A 20,984-nucleotide genomic window follows, 5' to 3' on the forward strand; every position below is an offset into this window, starting at 1 on the left:
ATTTTTGATAACTTGTTTTTTATTCGAGATTTTTTAACTGTAAGTGATATTTGTGATTTTAATGTAGGAATGGTCTCCCTGGATCAAGAGAAGGCTTTCGACAGAGTCGACCACACCTACCTCTTTCATACACTGGAAGCCTTCGGGTTCGGTCCTGGTTTTATTTCTTATATTCGGCTTTTATATTCCAACATTTTTAGTATTTTAAAGATCAACAATGGGCTGAGTCAGCCCTTCCCAGTGTGCAGGGGTATAAGGCAGGGCTGTGCCCTGTCTGGTATGCTGTATTCACTGGTTATAGAGCCCCTGCTGCACCTGCTGAGGGTCAGGCTAGCTGGATGGACAGTGCCCTCCTCGCCCTCCACACCCTCCTCTGCCACAGTGAAGGTGTCTGCCTACGCAGACGATGTGACTGTGTTTGTGAGGGGGGATGCAGATGTCCAAGCGCTGCAGCAGACTCTAAATGAGTTCCAGAGAGCATCTTCTGCCAGAGTAAACTGGGCAAAATGTGACACCTTCCTGTCAGGCGGCTGGGATGAGGGCACCCCTCCTTTCCTGCCTGAGGGGCTGAAATGGAACAGAACAGGTATTAAAGTGTTGGGGGTGTACCTCGGAACAGAAAACTACATGAAAAAGAACTGGGAGGGTTTGTTGGACAGGGTGAGGGGGCGGCTGCAGAGGTGGAAGGGACTGCTGGCTCAACTGTCCTTCAAGGGCCGGGTGCTTGTTATTAATAATCTGGTGGCCTCTAGCTTGTGGCACAAGCTGGTATGCCTGGACCCACCCCAGGGCCTGGTGAAGGAGATCCAGAGAGTGTTGCTGGAGTTCTTTTGGAGCGGGAGACACAGTTTGAGGCCGGCAGTCCTCTACCTCCCTAGTGATGAGGGGGGGCAGGGGCTAGTCAGCATTGCCAGCAGGGTGGCAGCCTTCAGACTGCAGGCGGTTCAGAGACTCCTGTACACTGAGGAGGAGGCTCATTGGAAGAGGCTGGCCTGTTTCCTTCTTAATAGATTTGGGGGGCTGGGGTTAGGAAAACACCTGTTTTTAATTGAGAACACCAGTTTTAGTAAAGCAGGACTTCCTCCTTTTTATCAAAGTATTTTAAAAGCCTGGCAGCTGGTGAGGGTGGAAAGGGATGTGGAGTCCTTGACAGGGCAGGACCTGTTTGAGGAGCCCCTATTTTTTAATCCACTCTTTCCAGTTAAGTTCCTCCAGTCGATGACGCTCTGTGCCAGTTTTTTAAAAGCAGGTGTAACCAGGATGGTCCACCTGTTAAACCTTGAGCTCTCCTGCTGGCTAACTGCCTCCCAGCTAACTGCACAGCTAGGCTGGCACTCAGAGAGGCTTGCAGAAAGACTGATGGGTGAGTTGAGGGGCTGCCTCTCCCCGCGGCTCAAGGCAGTCCTGAGGGAGGAGTTGTCCAGAGGCACAGAGCAGAGACAGCTTTCCTTATTTCCAGGGATGATCGTGTCACCAGCAGTAGGTGAGGAAGGTGAGGGCGGTGGAGAGAATGGAGGGACTTTGCTTAAATTGCAGAATGTGGAGGAAATTATCTTTCACACAATGAATGGAAAACAGATATACAAATTGTGTGTTAAAGCCACAGAGTATAGTAGGCTAAGGGGTCTGGTAGACTCTAAGTGGCGAGCTTACTTGGCTGTAGAGGAGGGGCACAGGCCGGTGTGGAGGGTGCTGTACAAGCCGCCTCTCGCCAAGAGAGTGGGGGACCTGCAGTGGAAGATTCTACACTGCATTGTGTCCACAGGCAGGTTTCTCCATAGAGTGGACCCCAGCATCAGTGAGCAGTGCGCTTTTTGCTCAGCAGAGGAAACTCTCTTTCATGCCTACAGTGAGTGTGAGAGGCTGCGGCCACTTTTTAATTTACTGCAGGGAATCCTGAATAATTTAGGGGTCGTTTTTAGTAAGGAGCTTTTTATTTTTGGGGTTCTATACAATTTTAAAATGAAAAACAGGTGTGTTCTTATTAATTTTTTAATTGGACAGGCAAAATTGGCTATTTTAAAGACAAGGAAAAATCAACTCTCTGGTTCTGGACTGACCAGTTTAGTGGTTCAGTTCAGGGTGCTCGTGGTCAGCCAGATCAGAGTAGAGTTTGAGTATTTTAAACTGGTCAGTAACCTGGAGGACTTTCAGGAGAGGTGGTGTGTGGGAGACGCCTTGTGTGCTGTGAGTGAGGAGGGGGAGCTCCAGTTTTTGTTCTAATTTTATTTAATTTTTGTTTTACAGTGTTTTATTTTGGCTTTTATCTGTTTTCAACAAAGAAAAAAAAACACTGTTTAATATTGATTTTTTAATGATCCTTTTATTTTGTTTAAAATCTGTTTTTAAGGAGAACACGATATATTTTAGGATTTTTTAAATTTTGCTCAGGCAGTAGGAATCTTAACTTTTGTTGTGTTTTACCTTTATTTGAATTTTAATGGATTTTATTTGGAATATTTAAATAAAGGATCTTAAAAGTCAAAAGTCTCTCTCTCTCTCTCTCTCTCTCTCTCTCTCTCTCTCTCTCTCTCTCTATATATATATATATATATAATATATATATATATATATATATATATATATATATATATATATATATATATAATTTATATGTGCTATGCTCTGTGCCTACAGAAAATAAGGGTCAGGGGCAATACTGTGGTTAAAACCATGGTGTTGGTGTTGCCCTGAATCGAGAATATATAGACTGGAAAATGCTGAAATTTCAGACCTCTATTGAAGATAGTCTGGAGGGATTAACCCTTTCATGGAACAGGTGGTTTTCTGCTTGTGTTCTGTGGCAGACTCACTATTCGTCTGCTGCTTATGTGCAGATTCTACCCTGTGATAAATTTTATATGGTTTCCAGACCTTTCTGTAGATAACAAGGGGATATTTGAATCTGCATGTAAACCATCTGTAAAAGTGAACTAGCTGTTAGTGACACAACCATTGAATATGAATTATTTTCTCAATGTACCATTGTAAAGCTATTTAGCATTTCTTTTTGTCTACATAGCTTTGTAAAAAATATGTAAAGCAGGTAGATTTTATTCAACATTTTTAAATTGTCTGTCAGCTTGTTTCTTCCCTTGCAAAATTTCTGTGTAAAGAAGTTAGTGGGTTTAATTTCACAATTGAAAAATGGAATAGTGTCTTTGCCTTGTAATTGGTAAAAACATTATTATTATTATTATTATTATTATTATTATTATTATTATTATTATTATTATTATTATTATTATTATTATTTTATAATAAAAACATTCAGAAACTAAGGGGCTAAGTGTGGCAGATGTTTGAGAGAGCAGTCATTTGTAAGACAATGTATTGTTGTACCTAGACTAGATTCTGCAGAGCATGGAAAGTTTCAAAATGTTAGGTTACTGCATGTCTGATTTAAGTCAGTACTGTCCAGACTGGCAGATTTAAAGACATCTATTAAATCAGCTTAGAGCAGTGCAGGTTGTAGTTGCCAAAAAGTCTCTGTGTGCTAATCTGTCCTATCGGTATGTATTACAACCTGTCAAAATGTGTACGTTGGCCACAAATCCTGATATGTGGTTGCAGATTATTTGCATTAAAAAAAAAAAAAAAACTTGTTGATGTGATCAGATTTGGTCAAGGATTCATCTTTGAATCTCACCGACATGTTTTTCACACACATGCAAAATGTTCTTCACCGAATAACCAGTTTTCTGAAAAGCAATTTAAAACATAGAAAGGCAAATTGGTAACCAATAATAAAAAAAAGGACTGCAGTCTACCTTACCTCTTAAGGGGGGGGGGGGGGGGGGGGGGGGGGGGTGACTGTCCCTGTACTAAGGATTGGACATAGCAAGGAACTAATTTGTCCTGAAACATGTAAGAAGGAAATATTTGCGTGTTACTTTGATTGGCTGTGGTTTTTTCTAGTATAAACACATTCTTCCCTCCTGTCATGTGGACTGTTTCATTTGTGCAACTTAATGTAATAGGCATAATTACCACAAAAGAATTTATTAGACCATTTAATTGGAATGACTTGGGGTCATCTGTTGACCTTATTCAAGCCTGTAGTCTAGATCCGAAATAACCTTTTCAGTAACATGTTGTTCATTTTGGAAAGAGTTACACTTCCTAATTGTGAAAAAAAGTAGATATATCGACCAGCTAACTAATTCCAAGACTCTACATCCAGTTGTGGAATGCTGTGGTGAATACATAACACGTCCCTTATTGAATTTCACTTGTGCCAGCTGTACTAATAGAGCTCAATGCCATGGAATAATTACCTGTGGGTATTTAATGCCTGTTCACTCATTTGGCTGTAGGCCTAAATTTAACTCTGATAATAGATTTATTTTTCTTTTAAACCAGATTCTGGCCTACAAAGACAGTTCATCGTCACGTTTGTGTATTTCTAGCTCCAGAATTATATCATGCCGACGAACATCTAGTGCATACAAAACCTTTATCTACCACCCACATGCTTGGGGTTGTGATATATAAATCCTGTGAAATAAGTATTGTCCCAGTGGCCTTGTCTGCCTCTTGTTGCATTACGGAGGCTATGCATATCCAAAGTTTGGTTGTTTTTTGGTGGGGGAAATAGAAAACTTGTCTGCTTGAAGAACATGCATCTGTAGCTAATGGCAACTGTATTTGCTTAAGGTAAGGAGACATCAGAGCTGCTTTGTCTGAGCCAAACCTCTCATAGTCATATAGCATTGAGCATTCAGAAAACGTTCAGCGGTGCAAGCAGTCTGAATTGCACTGCATACCCAGTGGACACAGGCATGAAATATTAAGTCTAGTATTGCAGATAACATTTTCCTCCTTATTTGTAACATTTTCTGGAAAGAAAACAAAATGCCCGTTGCTTAGAATCCAAATCTTTTGTATGTAACGGTTTTGATAAATATACGTGGTTGCTTTGCAAACAGGTTATCATAGCAGCCACTTCCCTGATTAAAATTACCCAGTGAGTCGTTTTACCCTGCAATAATTTGCATCTAGTTGTAGCACTTTGACTTGTTAGGTCTTGTGTGCCTGATTACTACAGATTGATACTTAAATTCAGTATACTAGGTCCTGCATTGTGGAAATGTAAAGATTATCATTGACGGATTGTGTTGTTACATCAGCTGACCCCTCAGTCTTTGGTTAGACATCGCAGACATCTCTCCAAGTATGTGTTATACGTCACACTAAATGGAATGTAGTTGGACTGATTGGAACCTGAGTCTGTTGATGCTCTGTTTTCATATTCCTTACACATCCACCAAAGCACCGCTATCAGAGTGCCCTCCAGTAATAATTGATATTTTTACCAGCTATTTGACTCTCTTAATCATATTCACTGAGATTCTAGATATTGTGCCAGCTCGTTCAACATTTCCCTCCATTTCACTTCATATTTCATATGTTATTAAATAATATTCTACCACCATTTGTTGTACAAATATCATAGTTCATCCACGTAATTGCCATTTTAAACCTCCAATCCCACCCCTTTGTCCACAGTTGTCCAGTATACTGAACTGTGGTGAAAAAAAATAAGGGTTAGGATTTGAGAATTCCTCATGGGATGTGCTTTTGGTGTCATAGTGCTACTGTGTAGGGTAACCTTCCAAAATATTTAATTAAACAGCCTGTTCTTAATCAAGCCACTTCAGATTATAGAACTACCACTGGCACTGCACTGAGTCTGTATTGTTTATGTATTCAACACTAGAATTTAGAGTTGCTAAATTCTTATTTCCAGAAATACGTAAAATGGCTTATGATGATGCACCAATCCAATAGTTGTTTTATAATGTATGATCACAACGGTCAATGTAAGAACTGTGCTGAAAAAAAAAATGATTTTGTGATTTGATAAGGTAAGGTAACAATTGGTGACCTTCAGTAAATTGGGTTTCAAGAACTTTTTGCAACACTGAGATCTTCCCCAGCCACTTTTGGAAAGCTAGCCACGTTGATTGACTGATAGGTTGATGAGAACTTATGAAAAGTGTTCGTTGTTGTCACTGTGGTTATGCAGTGTCACTTGAAGGATGATGTCCAACAAGTGTGAAACGAGAGATAGTGTCACCAGCCACATTAAAGGTCAACATTGCACATTATAGTGAGGTCAGTATGAATAATTTCTAGTTAAATAATGCCTTTGCCATCAGGAGCTAGTAAACTGTCAAAACATAGTGCTGTGTTGGTGGTAGGATTTGAACAAGACAGTTTTATATTTTATAATGAAACTGGAGTCTGCTTGATCCTTCACCCTGACACAACACATGTGGCAGGCTCATCAGCAAGGTGTCACTGCACAACATTGTTTTTCTTTTAAACCAGTATGGAAGTTGTACACGACTGTCTATGTGCACATCGTAATGCCCTATATGTTTGTTTGATGATTAATAATATAATATGTTTTACATTACCACACAAACACAAACACACGCACCAGTACACTGTGCCCCCATTTGTTCAACCTAAAAAACACACTTGCAGTGCCCTTGTCTCTTGTTTTCAATGTAGGTCACAGCTGAAATTCAAACCTAGAACCTCAGGGACTTCAGCCTTTAGTTCCTTCATTTTAAGAACAAAGCAGAAATCATCTTCTTTGCTAATGTTGCTATAAATAGAAGTCCCCAAAAGGTTTAGATAAAAACTGCATATTTCATTGAATTTTAAAGTCTGTGGATTGGTGCAAAAGATAAAGATAAAGAAGAAAAGACAAAGATTAAAGATATAAGCTAGAGTACCATATGTGCAGTTAGCAACCAAACCCAACTCAAGGCAATTGGACTCAATGGATCTATTGTTGTTTGTGTAACATGATTTTCAAGGTCAAAATCTCATTCTAAATAAGGAAATTATGTTTAAAAAACATTTAGGGTGTACTGCACATTAGCACAGCAGATGAGTTGAAAAAACACTCTGAGGAATAACTCCCTTCTGGCCATCTCTATAAAAAGAAGTGCTTTGGTAATCCAGGTCTGGAAGATATTGCTGTCACGCACTGGAAAAAAAAAAAAGAATCCAAAATATATGTACGAATATACTGAAGACCTACACCCTGTAATTTAATTCTAATAAATGCTGCGCAGGTCTCATTTGATAAATGCCTTTTAGTGAGACTTTACCTCCGGAGCTTGGTTTTTGCAGCAGTGGTTCGAATGATCCCTGCATAGCCCGGGCTCGCACGGTTGATGTTGATTTGTGCTGATACTGTGCTGCTCTTTTTGGAAAGGAGAAGCTGATCCCTTAATACAAGCAGAAGAACACAACGGAATCCATTAGATACACAGGGCACATCTAGGACACTGCATCCGAATTCTGCGATCTAACAACATGGCACAGGGATTTCAGGAGTCTGATTTAGGGTTGAAAGTAGTGTGTGTTTGGAAAATGCCCATTAGGTGGTTTTCTTTTTGCTCAGGATAACGGGATAGTCGTTGCTCTCTATCTCTCATTCCAGCCATTTGGCTGCTGCACTCAGTAGTTAGTCGGCAGCAGCTGACGATTGATGTCGAGGCTGGGAGCACACAGCTGCTGATCCAATGATTAGTGTTTCATCTTCTAACCTTTGGAGCATTACAAGAATGTTCATGCACTTCATCACACTTAGTTGCATTTGGTGCAGCAGTTACCCCCTTGCAGGATTTAGGGATATATCTATATATAACCAATACAATATTATATGGTCCTGAAACTGGTTAATTAAGAGTGTAATGCAGTGTCATTGAAAAGGAAGGCCTACAGTGCTCCTCTGTTCTGCAGAGGATGTATTTTATTTTAAACATTGCCTGTTTTCGCTGCTCACAGAATAGTATCACGTGTGGGTTAATTACCATACAATTAAAGAACTTCAGACAGCTTCATCATATAATTACTTCACATTGTACATTACCGGGGAATGAGAGTTACTCTCCGTAAACATACACACCTACTGTAATATGCATTAAGAGTAATGCCATTTTTCTAAGGTTAAGTGCCATTACCAAAACTAGATGGTATTGTAAACTACTAGGCACAAAATAATACACAAAGTAATAAAATGTAGTTTATTTTCAGGCAAATAGCTCAGCGTTTTTGGCATTTCATTCTTGAAATAATATGTATTTGAAGTAAACTGGACTTCTAGTTTGAGTAAAAACTGCAAAATTGATATTATGGGGCCTATTCTGATATAAGCATGTCCTTGATTGTGCTGAATCCGTATAAAGAACTGTGGCTTCTCTATATTCCATAAGAAATACACAGACACATGTTTTTATTGTGAAAGTAGGTTGTGCTACATTATTTCTTGGATATCCCAATACTTTAGGAAGCTTGGTAAGTCATTTCTGTCCAGCTTTTCATTAGGTAGGTAGGTAGGATAGAAAGACATATATTTACAAAGATTTTCAGTTCACAAAATACTGAAGATGACATGTTAGATTTTGTAAATCTATATTTTAAGTAACTTGCTTTGTTCGACAAGTGTTTTTTAAATGCAGTTAGCTGCACTGATGTGGTACTGAATGGGGGAAAAAAATAAAATAACAAGCGGTGCGGTGATGTTTTTTTGGTTGTGTAACAGACCAATGTTTTCATTGTTTGAGTGAAGCTGGTGGCTTGGGTGGTTAGCAGGCGCAGGCCTTCTGGACTGACAGGTGGTTGGAGGCTCCCGTGGGATCACAGCGCTTGAGAAGAGGGGCAGGCAGAGACCCGAAGCAACTTTTATAAGAAGAAAAACAAACTTTGTGATTGTAGGTAGCTGGCAAGGTCAAGAGAAACAAACTCAGTGGACAGTGGTGCTAAGATTCAAACTAAACAGCTCATTCAGTTTGCTCTGAAGCACCATTTTTGATAATTTAATTTTACCATTTATTTGTCCGATTTGCACATTTTACTGGTGTATTGAAATGCTGTGCTTGTGGTTTGCCAAAGAAATGTGTGATTTCCAACAAACACATTTGAAGTCTGTGCAAAGAAAACCTCAAAGTTTCTAAAACGCAGGAGACCTATCAAGTGAATTGCCCATTTCAGGACGTATGTTCCAAAATAGAACAGCCACATGTCTTGTTTTAATGATCTGTTGATCTTGATTCAGAACATCAATTTTAGGGAGTTGTATAGTTTCTCCCACGAAACACACTGCTAAAGATTGAGTAAATGCTGCTTTCTAAAATGCCCAATACATTCTTAAAATTAATTCAATACAATGATACTGATTTTGATTCAGTTCAACTAAAAACTTTTTTTTTTTTTTTTTTATTGTGTCACGTAATTGGCGAGTTACTAACATAGTACAACATAGTAATTAACTTGTAATAATTAAGCTGTACTTATTGCCACAATACAAAACGAATCCCTTCATTCGACACAATTCATTGTTTGTCAAATGTGTGCTATAAAACAAGTTGGGCTATGGTGTTTATTGGCAGAACTGATATCAAGTCCCTGTGCAGTAAATGACTCAGTAAGCCTTTGTTCACAGATTGTATAATGCTGCTTATTCATCATAACGTTATTTTTGGAAGAAGCTATTTCCTTAGGTGTCAGACTGGAAGGAGAGTGATTTAAATAAGGGCTGTGGTGGAAACCTGACATCTTTTCCAGTCATTAATGATTGTGATTTAGAGTCCTGACTTCTCTCATTATTGTTTCAGTTCAAGGTTATACACCACAGATGTGATGCCAACTGAATAAGGGTCCATTTGTTTATTTACTGGCACATTACTAGACAGTTACAGTATGGTCCTAATTGCTCCAGTGGAGGCAGTAAGTTATAGCATAGGGCAGTTAGTACTTAAAAACACTTGAGTAATAAATTGTTTAGACATTTTTCACACAGGTTTAGTATTTTGAAATTGTGACTACTGTTTATCTAAAAGTGAAGCGAGTGCTAAAAGTAGTAAACAAAAGTGGTGTCATACTGTACACAATATCACAAGCAACAGTTTATAAACAATTATGACCTGTCAATGATTCCTACATTTGTTAGTAAATCCTAAGAAAAATAATACAGATTGCAACTGCAGGTATTTCTTAAAACAGCCTCTACGGAGGAAGGGTCAAGACAGCAGGGTAAACTAGTTCAGTGTAACACTTGATCTCAGGTTAACAAGAGGACATCGATCTTTACCTTGACAAGATGTTATGATGCTGCACTGTTCCACTGACTGATTGGCATTTATTTAGAAAAAAAAAAGGGATTCTTGCCTGCAGATGTTTACGGAGAAATGTGTCATGCATTAATAATTTTTTCTGCTCTTCTTTTGCTGACGGCTGCAAATGACAAGCAGGCTTGTCGCATTCTCTGAGAAAGTATTCTAGATATTAATTCATATGACTTATCCATCTTGGTACGCATTACAGAAAGTAGCAACATTTTTTCCCATTAAGAAGCATGTAGTGGATAAGCATTGGTTTTGGCTCAGTGATCTAAAAAGCACAAATAAAAACACAGATTAATTAGTCTAAATAAAGACCTTCAATTTATTCTGGCCTATCTAATTGCATTGTTGTCAGAATATAGAGATACAATATCTTCCAGTTGGAGTTCTTGATAGTTTTGTTCAAGGTTATATCTGTGTTTTGACTGGTTGAAACTTACACTAGTGGCATTAGACATTTGAGTGTTCCTTGGGAATACTTTTATCTTTCATGACTAATATTTTGATGCACTGATGTTGAGTTCAATTGTAAGTTCAACTGTACTTATGTATCCATCATGTAACTCAAATGTCTTGTTTTCCAACAGTTGTATGAATCTTTTTTTACAGTAATTTTTGTATCTGCCTTTGACATTGGCTAGTTTCCGAATATGTTAAGAAGCCTGGATTTATGTTGAATTGGTCCTATCAGTAATTTGGTGTGGGGAGCTTGTATGACTTTACAAATCTTTACTACAACTGCTAATATATTAAAAAACATTTAAACTTGCAACTTTGTATTTTCAGACTTGGATGCCGTATTAGGGCTGCCATATTGGGTCAAAGTTCCATTTTAGATGGTTAATGCAGTAGAAATTAACCATTTCACTGCCACATGTTTTCAGCCTCTGACACTCCACTTTGATTGTTCACAAAAACTCAGTCTAGTTATGCCTGGCCATTATCAACCTTACTTTTATTAACTATTCAATGTGTGCATTCCTTAATGTTTTCAGATTTTTAAAAATTGTAATTTTTTTTTAAATGATGTGTGTGTGTGCAGTATCCTAATTTGCAGTAACGTGTATAATGTACCTCTTATATACTACACATGCCACAGTATGCTGTATGGAATACAAATTAAGCATGCTATGAACCAGTTTTTAACACAGCCTGAAGACAGCAAGAATATATTTTTTTAAAGAGTGCATGTTATACTGTGGAAATGGTGGTCCTCTCCTCATCCCATCTTGGTTATTTAGTTCAAGGTGGATACATCTTAAAATAGAAGGGTTTATAACACTGAAAATTGAAATCTCTTGTTATGCAGTCTAATGTTATGCAGACATATCCATGGTAGTAACAAGAGATTCTTTTCTGAGGGATTATCACGCGTGACTCATGCCATGGAATATAGGGCGTGCTGAAGTATGGATTAAGAGGCCTGTAAATCCTTCTGCAATCTGATCATAATACTCATTCACGCCTTGCATCAGAACAGATGATTTTTCTGATGGAGACCTTGCGCAAGATGCAGAGTATAGTTTTCTGTGAACAATTTCAGGCAGCATTATATTTCATGACTTATCCAAAGTGTAAAAACGGAAGGTTGGTTCCTGTTTTTCTAACCTATTCATGATGGCATTTTCAGGTTCACGAATTCCCTGAATCACATTCACTTTCATTTCAACATGCAGGAGTCATTTTGTTGTTTTTATAGAGATTATTGTAACCAAACGATATGTCATCTGGCCCCTGTAGTTGTTTGATAGATAGAATGAAAGCTGTCCAAGTTTGCACTATATTTCTTGCCATGCAACCTAAGCAGATCTTTTTAGAAAAATGGATGTCATCTATTATGTTAAGTCTGTCTAACTTTTAAGTGAAAAGTGACTTATGGTGCAACAATAGATACGCTTGAAAATGTCACACATCTGTTATTCAGTGTTCAATCTTGTGCAAACATCATGAACTTTACAGACTAACTCTGGAGCAGAAAAAAGTTTTAAGGGATTTTACTAACCTATTATAACCATCCGTACACAAACACAAGCCTTCCTGGATCTCTGGGCCTCAAACTGAGACCTGACGTGCATTGTCCAGGTATATAAGACCCACAAGCTCCTATAAAAAGTTGTACACAATTGTAGTATAAATACTGTGTTATATAAATGCTGCTCCAAGAGAAAGGTTACTATTCTCCATTTCAAAACAATACAGATGTTTTCTATCTTTCTAATGGAAAATAAGAGCTTTCAAATTCCAACGCATTATAAACACTGCTTCTATGCTACTCACCAGGAAGATAGGAATCACTAGGAATCAATGTGTAAGTTTTAAAAACACATCACAAAAACATTACAGTTAAACCGAATTAGACTTCTAGTTCTCTCGGTTAAAAATAATTGTCTGTTTTTATTGCTGCTGTAATAGATTTCTGTATTTAAAACATGAGTGTTATCACGTTACGAGGACGTGAGGCCAGAGAAGGACAATTATACAAAGTAATCCTGCACCTGAAGAAGAATACATTAGTTTGGTAAACTCTTTCGTTTGCTAATTGTGTAATCTGACCTCGTCTATTCACAACAACTAATGCACAGGGAAACCACTGACCAACCATCATTTTTAAGGGTGTCTTGAAACCATTCCCATAAAATACAAATTAACAGGGACAAAGTAGTCCCTTAAACTGCTTGTGAATCTGGTATTTCTCTCTCCAATTGTATAAGATTCATTAATTTAATCCATTGCAAAAATTATTTACAATACACTAAAGTAAAATTGCTCAATAATTTTGTAGAAATAATGCCATTTCTTCATAGACCATTGTTTAAAAGGGTTGTAAGAAAAAATGTATACATCTTTTAATTTATGAAACTTAGTAAACAAAATCTGTCTGCCTTCGTATGGAGCACACGTAGTGTGAATCGCATCTAAATTCATAGTGAGCGTGGCTTGTAATCATTGTTTGTGTCCCAGATGGTTTATAAAAACATTTTGCAATGCCATCTGCCAGGCGTGTGTCCAGCCGTCCGCATGTCACTGCAAGCACAGAAAGGACTGAGCTCTTATTGAACAGCCCACAGCCAACAATCACTCAGGTCCTGGGCTTTCTTCTAAATGAGCGACCTTCCCACAAAAAAAGGTTACATAGGTTCTGTCATGATCAATCCTCATGTCTTTGTTAAGATTTCGATTGTGCAGGCTCACAATTCAGCGTTTTAAAAGGCACATTTCCTCCCAGGCATTTTTTACTGTCGTGATAGATTTGGATTTAGTTTAAAAACCTCAATGTCTTTTTATTGTTAACTGGAATGTTTCTATAAAAACATTTTACTAAGAATTCATAAAAAACATGTTTTTTAAATGAATCTGTGAGATACTGAGGTTTGATGCACTGTACATGAGTGCTCATGGAATGACCAGTGATCTTGTTGACTAGTGAATGGACTGTACCGTTTTATATATTTCTAAGTGTTTACTGTAAAATACTGCAAGTCATGTGCATAGTGGCATCCGAGTCGTAATTGAAGCTAGCCATTATACTGTTACTATGGTAATTTACAGAGAATAAACCTGGCAGGCCCAGGCGTGGTCTCTGAATCCACATTTGAAGTGACATTGGTCTTCCATTGGGAAGGAACACACACATCTTTTACTGTACAGTGCTGGTCTTGTGGTGTTTGTAAATGAAATTTAAATGTAAAGGATAAAGAGATAATACACTTGAATATTCTAGCAAGTTTCCTATAATGTTATGGTATTGCATATTTATGTAAAACAACAACATGACCACGTACTCTGCTTGGTAGTTTTATAACATAGCAATTTATTAGTACCACTAACATTCTTCTTTTTTTTTTTTTCAGGCACAACCCGTGCCCCTAGAGACGGAGAAGTCCCAGGTGTAGATTACAACTTCCTCACGGTGCAGGAATTTTTAAACTTTGAACAGAGTGGAACTCTTCTTGAAATTGGAACATATGAAGGTAAATCTTTGCCTCAATTTTGGCCAGCACACTGCAAACCAAACAATAGATTTCTCTATTCCTTAGCTTTCAATTTTAGGTATATGTAACCCGATCATAGAATGTGAACCATCCAAAATAAGTTATCCTGTCCACACTCTAACCGCATGTCAACTCTCAGTTCTAATTTAACTCACATACAAATTGCACTGGTGTTTTTCCTTTGGTCCACAGAGAGCATGCTAGCAGTTTCACCAATTAGCTACAATGACTGCTTCCTTCTGTTTTTCTTAAGAACTGAAGGACCAGTACACTTTCTGCTGACTGTCGAAAATGTTTCTGCAGTCCTTGTATTACCGTTGCCTAATTACTACCACATTTCTCTTTTCCAACATACTCCCTGGAGCCTCTACCACTTGAAACAGCCATTCTTTACAATATCAGCCCCTTGCTTCTGTGTATGACAGGTGATTGTCACATTAGACACTGTTTACATGCAATGTGCGTACAACCTGTTCATTGGCTCTGTTAACTGGGGAATGGTTTACAGAGAGCACTTAAGGAAAGTGAAGAAGGGATTTTATTTGAGAGTTACTGTTACTTATGGCTTTGTGCTATACAGTAAGTATATATTAAAAGCCAAATAACATCAAAAGCTACAATAACTCTGGTGTCTTTATGCTCACATCAAACATGCCATTTTCCACAAAAGTAACATTCTAAGTACCTGTTTATTACATTGTTTCATAGTTCAGCATTGTGTGTCCTCAGCTTTTTTTACAGTTTACCTGGCCAAAATGTCAATTTTTGTGCGCTTTCTGAGGTTTTCAAACATAGTATGATATCATATTCGATAATATTCAGGCTCAGAAACCCAAACTGTACTACAATCTGTGTTCTGATACAATAATTAACTACATTACATTACTTAATTTAATAAATAGTTTTGTCCAATTTCCAAGTTATTTATTATTAATGAATGGTCTTTTCTTGACAGTGACACGTGTGAGTTTGATGGCTGGTCAGTATGCAGTATTTAGCACACTGACAGGCTCAAGTGACTTTTCTAAATGTTTTCTAAGTGGTGATGCACTGCCATAACCGGTCTAAAATTCCATGCCTAGTGCCGTTTAGAAGCTCTGTCAGGTTTTGTTGTCTATTTGTCAGGTTTATTATTTAATTATATTTTGGTTTAAAAAAAAAACATCCTTTGGGACCTTTGCCTTTTCACCTTTTACAAAAATTGAACTTTTCAAGATGTATCCTGCAAGAAAACAAACCCAGGAACACAGTTGGTGATCAAATGTAAAACTGATGACTGCAGTGGTCAGTGTTAAATCAATGTATTGCTTGTGGCCTCTAAACAACAAATACTATCTTTATAAAACAAAAACACCCCAGTTTGAACGATGTTGTCTCTCAGACAGACCTATGATTGGATGAACCTGAAGACTGAACAATCCTTTCACTCTCCCTGGAGATAAAGTTCAGGGTAGGGTCAAGGTTCATAGGTTAGAAGAGCTCCAACAGCACCGGTCTAGGCTGTGTTTTTGTACCTGGGTTGCAGATTAAAAAATTCATTACATTTTTAAACACAGGTCTCATATATCATTACAGGGTATATGATCGGCTTGCTTAAAAAATGTGTTATTCTTATGAAAACACAAACTGAAATTAGAATTTAGTGCATTGTGAATAGCCCTAAGAGAATTACAGATTTCCCTAGATCAAAATTAAAATACTAAGATCTGAGCATCCCAATAAATATTGAGTTATGCTAAAATTGACCATCCCAGTAAATAGTATTCAGTTACACAAAAAAAGAAAGAAAAAAATCCTTTTTGGATGACTTTCTAAAATAACATTGACCACATACAGCTTACCGCTTTGTTTATATAATAAATAAATAAATAATGGCAATCATGTCTAGTACCTCTGGTGTATTCCTCCTGATTGTAGACTTGTTGCCTTTAATTTCATCATCTGCTTCTCTCTCTACTTTGTGGGATTATTCAATGATGACATCCCCAAACAAAAACTGTTTACAGAGAAGCAACTGTAAATCAACTGTCAGTCTGTAATATGTAAGCCATTAACCTATGAAAACACTTCAGTCGCCATGTTAAACTTTTTTGGCATGGCTGAATCAAACTGGTTCACTGAGATTATATGGGATGTGCGTGTAACTCTCTCTGGGAGGAAAGAAAAAAAAAAAAAAAGCCCATTGTGTTTCTTCAAGTTTAGCAAGTTAATACTTAGTCACCTAACAATGGAGGATTTGCCAGCACTAAGTAGGAGCGTTTGCACATTTGAAGTCCATGCATTTTGTTATCGCAACTAATCTTTTTATTTACTGGATATTGCATTTCGTTAAGTTCACATTCTAATTAGCATACGTGAAAAATAGAGCAATGCTACTAAACAAAGCACTTCAACTCAAAATATCAACAACAGCTAGTGAATAGAAATTCAAATGGGTTGCCCCCCCCCCCCCCCCCCCCCCCCCCCCCCCCCCCCCCCCCCCCCCCCACCACCCCCCCCCCCCCCCCCCCCCCCCCCCCCCCCCCCCCCCCCCCCCCCCCCCCCCCCCCCCCCCCCCCCCCCCCCCCCCCCCCCCCCCCCCCCCCCCCCCCCCCCCCCCCCCCCCCCCCCCCCCCCCCCCCCCCCCCCCCCCCCCCCCCCCCCCCCCCCCCCCCCCCCCCCCCCCCCCCCCCCCCCCCCCCCCCCCCCCCCCCCCCCCCCCCCCCCCCCCCCCCCCCCCCCCCCCCCCCCCCCCCCCCCCCCCCCCCCCCCCCCCCCCCCCCCCCCCCCCCCCCCCCCCCCCCCCCCCCCCCCCCCCCCCCCCCCCCCCCCCCCCCCCCCCCCCCCCCCCCCCCCCCCCCCCCCCCCCCCCCCCCCCCCCCCCCCCCCCCCCCCCCCCCCCCCCCCCCCCCCCCCCCCCCCCCCCCCCCCCCCCCCCCCCCCCCCCCCCCCCCCCCCCCCCAGGGTAGGGTCAAGGTTCATAGGTTAGAAGAGCTCCAACAGCACCGGTCTAGGCTGTGTTTTTGTACCTGGGTTGCAGATTAAAAAATTCATTACATTTTTAAACACAGGTCTCATATATCATTACAGGGTATATGATCGGCTTGCTTAAAAAATGTGTTATTCTTATGAAAACACAAACTGAAATTAGAATTTAGTGCATTGTGAATAGCCCTAAGAGAATTACAGATTTCCCTAGATCAAAATTAAAATACTAAGATCTGAGCATCCCAATAAATATTGAGTTATGCTAAAATTGACCATCCCAGTAAATAGTATTCAGTTACACAAAAAAAGAAAGAAAAAAATCCTTTTTGGATGACTTTCTAAAATAACATTGACCACATACAGCTTACCGCTTTGTTTATATAATAAATAAATAAATAATGGCAATCATGTCTAGTACCTCTGGTGTATTCCTCCTGATTGTAGACTTGTTGCCTTTAATTTCATCATCTGCTTCTCTCTCTACTTTGTGGGATTATTCAATGATGACATCCCCAAACAAAAACTGTTTACAGAGAAGCAACTGTAAATCAACTGTCAGTCTGTAATATGTAAGCCATTAACCTATGAAAACACTTCAGTCGCCATGTTAAACTTTTTTGGCATGGCTGAATCAAACTGGTTCACTGAGATTATATGGGATGTGCGTGTAACTCTCTCTGGGAGGAAAGAAAAAAAAAAAAAAAGCCCATTGTGTTTCTTCAAGTTTAGCAAGTTAATACTTAGTCACCTAACAATGGAGGATTTGCCAGCACTAAGTAGGAGCGTTTGCACATTTGAAGTCCATGCATTTTGTTATCGCAACTAATCTTTTTATTTACTGGATATTGCATTTCGTTAAGTTCACATTCTAATTAGCATACGTGAAAAATAGAGCAATGCTACTAAACAAAGCACTTCAACTCAAAATATCAACAACAGCTAGTGAATAGAAATTCAAATGGGTTGCTTTTCGATGTTTTTTATTTTTTTATTTTTTTTTTTTTTTTGACAGCTCTGAATGGGTACCTCATTTTTTTCTGGGTTATACATTTTCATATTTCCAGACTGGAAGGATATTTAACAATCTACATGTATTTGAAGTAACGATTTGAACATATTCTGATTTTATTCCCCTTGGAATTAGCTATTATGTTAGAGATCCAGTTTTATTAGGTTTGCCAGTAACAAAGATATCAATTATGATCGAAGGTAGATTTTATTATTCAGTGTATACAGTACGCAAACATAATTGAGATTGTTGGTTGAGATAACCTTGTGTGACTAGACATGTCAGTAATTGAAATTCAAATGTAATGAGGTAAAGTTTCGTTATTCATTGCATGGGCTATTGTTTCAGTATTCCATGCTTGCTGTACCTAAACAATGGGCCTCATCTTGCTAAGTGGCATTTTTAAGATGAAGAATAATCATTTGAAAATCAAGTGCTTGTTACTTCCACTATTAAATACATTAGCAAGCAAAGGCAGTATTTCCCTCTGTACACAAAGACCTGGTGATTATAAAACTTGTGTCCCCGTTTTTTTTTTTTTTTTTTTTAACATGCTAATGTTCTCTTGTCACCTAGGAAACTATTATGGAACACCCAAGCCTCCAAGCCAACCCCTCAGTGGGAAAGTGATTACCAGGGATGCTTTGCAAGACAGCCAGCCTGGATCCCAGCACTCAACCCCCAAACGAACTAAGTCTTACAATGATATGCAAAATGCTGGTCTAGTCCACACAGAGAATGAAGATGATGAAGAAGTCATTGAAATGAACAGCAGCTTTACAGGTAAACTAGCTGTTAAAGCAGCATTTTTTTTATGTCATTTGTCACTGTCCTTTGTATAAATGTGGTCTGAGTTATGTATATTGAGTCCTGCTGCCCACAGGGCCCTCAAGAGAAAAAAAGAATGTTACCATTGGCTTTCCTAGTGAATGAACATTAAATAAGATAAACTAAGTGGGGCAAGATATAGAGTAAATAGGAAGCAAACCAAGCCTTGCCCAGTGTGTAAGGCAGTTATTTTCTTTAAGTCTTTAAACACTAGGCCTCAGTAGTATATTTAGCCTGTTGGTAATCATTTTGAAGGTTTCTAGTGGCTCTGTGTGAACTGAGGTTCAGTAATCACTGCCCAGTTACCATTTTATTGGGGAGTAAGAGACAACACTGCAACTACAGCTAACACTAACTGGCACATTGGTAAACCATCTATGCATAGTTATCCCAAGGTAGGAATAAGGTGCATGCATATTGGCTTGTCTGTGAATGAATAGAGGTGTGTCAGTCTGGCACTTTTCATTAGCACCTAATTCATCAGAAAGAAGAAAAGATGAATCAGATTGAACAGGAGTAATATGTGCACTACAACCCTGGTGTGTGCTGATACAATACTTTGTCACTGTCTTACTGGTGCTTAGGTTTGCTGACATGACTTATTGGCCCAGTTTTTACTCTAGCGTCCATTTTGATTTTTTTTTTTTTTTTGTGCAAACACAACAAAATGTTACAGAACTAGTAAGGTGAACAAACTTACTATTACAAAAGTGGTGTTAATTGAAGACATGGCTTAAAAGCGTTGATACTATTGTCATAATGATGATGGAAAAAACACTACTTTATTACAACTTGTTTTTGGCTTCTTGACTTTCCTTAAAATGCCATTGGTGCCCTTCCGTCTGTTTCTTCTGAACAATCGTCTGTGTGGAATAGAAAGTAGGCTTTCCCATTGAAAATACCATATGATTGAAAGTATTTGTTGAGTAAATGTCAGCTGACCGTGTTCGGTAGGACTGTCTTAACCTTAACACATTAACCCTTTTCAGTCCATTTATTCAGCGCTTGTCAGGCGCATCAGGTCCAATTTATTTTCACGCACTCTGTTTAAAATATTTTTTTTCAGAGTAAAACAGGTTTAAAAGGCACTGAGTCGCAAAAGGACATTCAGTACTGAATAATCTCCAGCCAAGCCCCACCCCTTGTTCGCTGTATTTTTCACATACTTCTTTATAAACATGCATACTGATAAATCCTCTCCTGATCACTTGTTTTATCACCAGACTCCTCAATAATGCGATTCAAGTCATTATTACTATAACATCTCAAAAAGCTCTGCAAATGTCAGTGATATTCTTTGAGTGCTGGATGCAGAAGCAACTATCTCCTTTGTTTATGTCCATGTTATCTATGAGATACGCCCTTTTTTTTTTTTTTTGCTTCATTCGGCTCCTATCGGTCTCACTCCACCATTGAAAGGTTTTCTCTGCTTTTCCCGGAGAAAAAACGACTAGAGACCTGTGCTGTGCATCTTGTTGATGATGTCGGACCTGGTCCGACATAGGACCGCAAAGGGTTAACAAACAGAATTGTTTTCCTCTTCCAAAGTGCTAGAATCTAAAACCATGCTGTATTTGGATCTTGCTTTCTATCTCTTTATTACTGTATAGCATTAGTTGTTGTCTGATAATGAATACAAATATGCTGACCATATTTTCATTACACTGACTGTTTGTAATGTTAGGGATTAGTTGGAAAAGCAAGTGCTATCATTTTGGAAATAAACCTGTATCTATGAAATGACCAGGTATTCAATATGAATTGGATTTTAAGCACTTTATTGTGATGTTATCAGAATAGAGTACGTCAATGTAAAATTGATTGTATCTGTTTCTGTTATGTCTGTATGTATAGTGTATGTAAGCTTGACAAAGTTTGAAATTGGAGCCACACCCCTGTTGTCCCTGGCTGATGGAAGTGTTGCCCTATTAAAAGAACCCCCCACTGTTTCTTTAACCAGAGCAGTGAGAATCTGTTGGTGTGAGGTCACACGCTGCACATGCACAGTTCTATGAACCAGGGAGGTTTGTTCTGAGACAAGCT

The 20,984-nt window shown here is 38.9% G+C and overlaps 1 protein-coding gene across 1 annotated transcript in view; it reads left to right on the top strand.

Moving 5' to 3' along the window:
• Positions 1 to 20,984, top strand: part of LOC121329342 (membrane-associated guanylate kinase, WW and PDZ domain-containing protein 1-like) — a 140,763-nt gene that overhangs the window by 80,977 nt on the left and 38,802 nt on the right. Inside the window, exons 3-4 of the mRNA XM_041274900.1 lie at positions 13,997 to 14,116; positions 18,690 to 18,896. Of these exons, the coding sequence (XP_041130834.1) occupies positions 13,997 to 14,116; positions 18,690 to 18,896 (327 nt within the window). The remainder of the gene's footprint in view (positions 1 to 13,996; positions 14,117 to 18,689; positions 18,897 to 20,984) is intronic.

This window comes from Polyodon spathula, chromosome 16 (assembly GCF_017654505.1).
Source record: "Polyodon spathula isolate WHYD16114869_AA chromosome 16, ASM1765450v1, whole genome shotgun sequence".
Lineage (NCBI taxonomy): Eukaryota > Metazoa > Chordata > Actinopteri > Acipenseriformes > Polyodontidae > Polyodon > Polyodon spathula.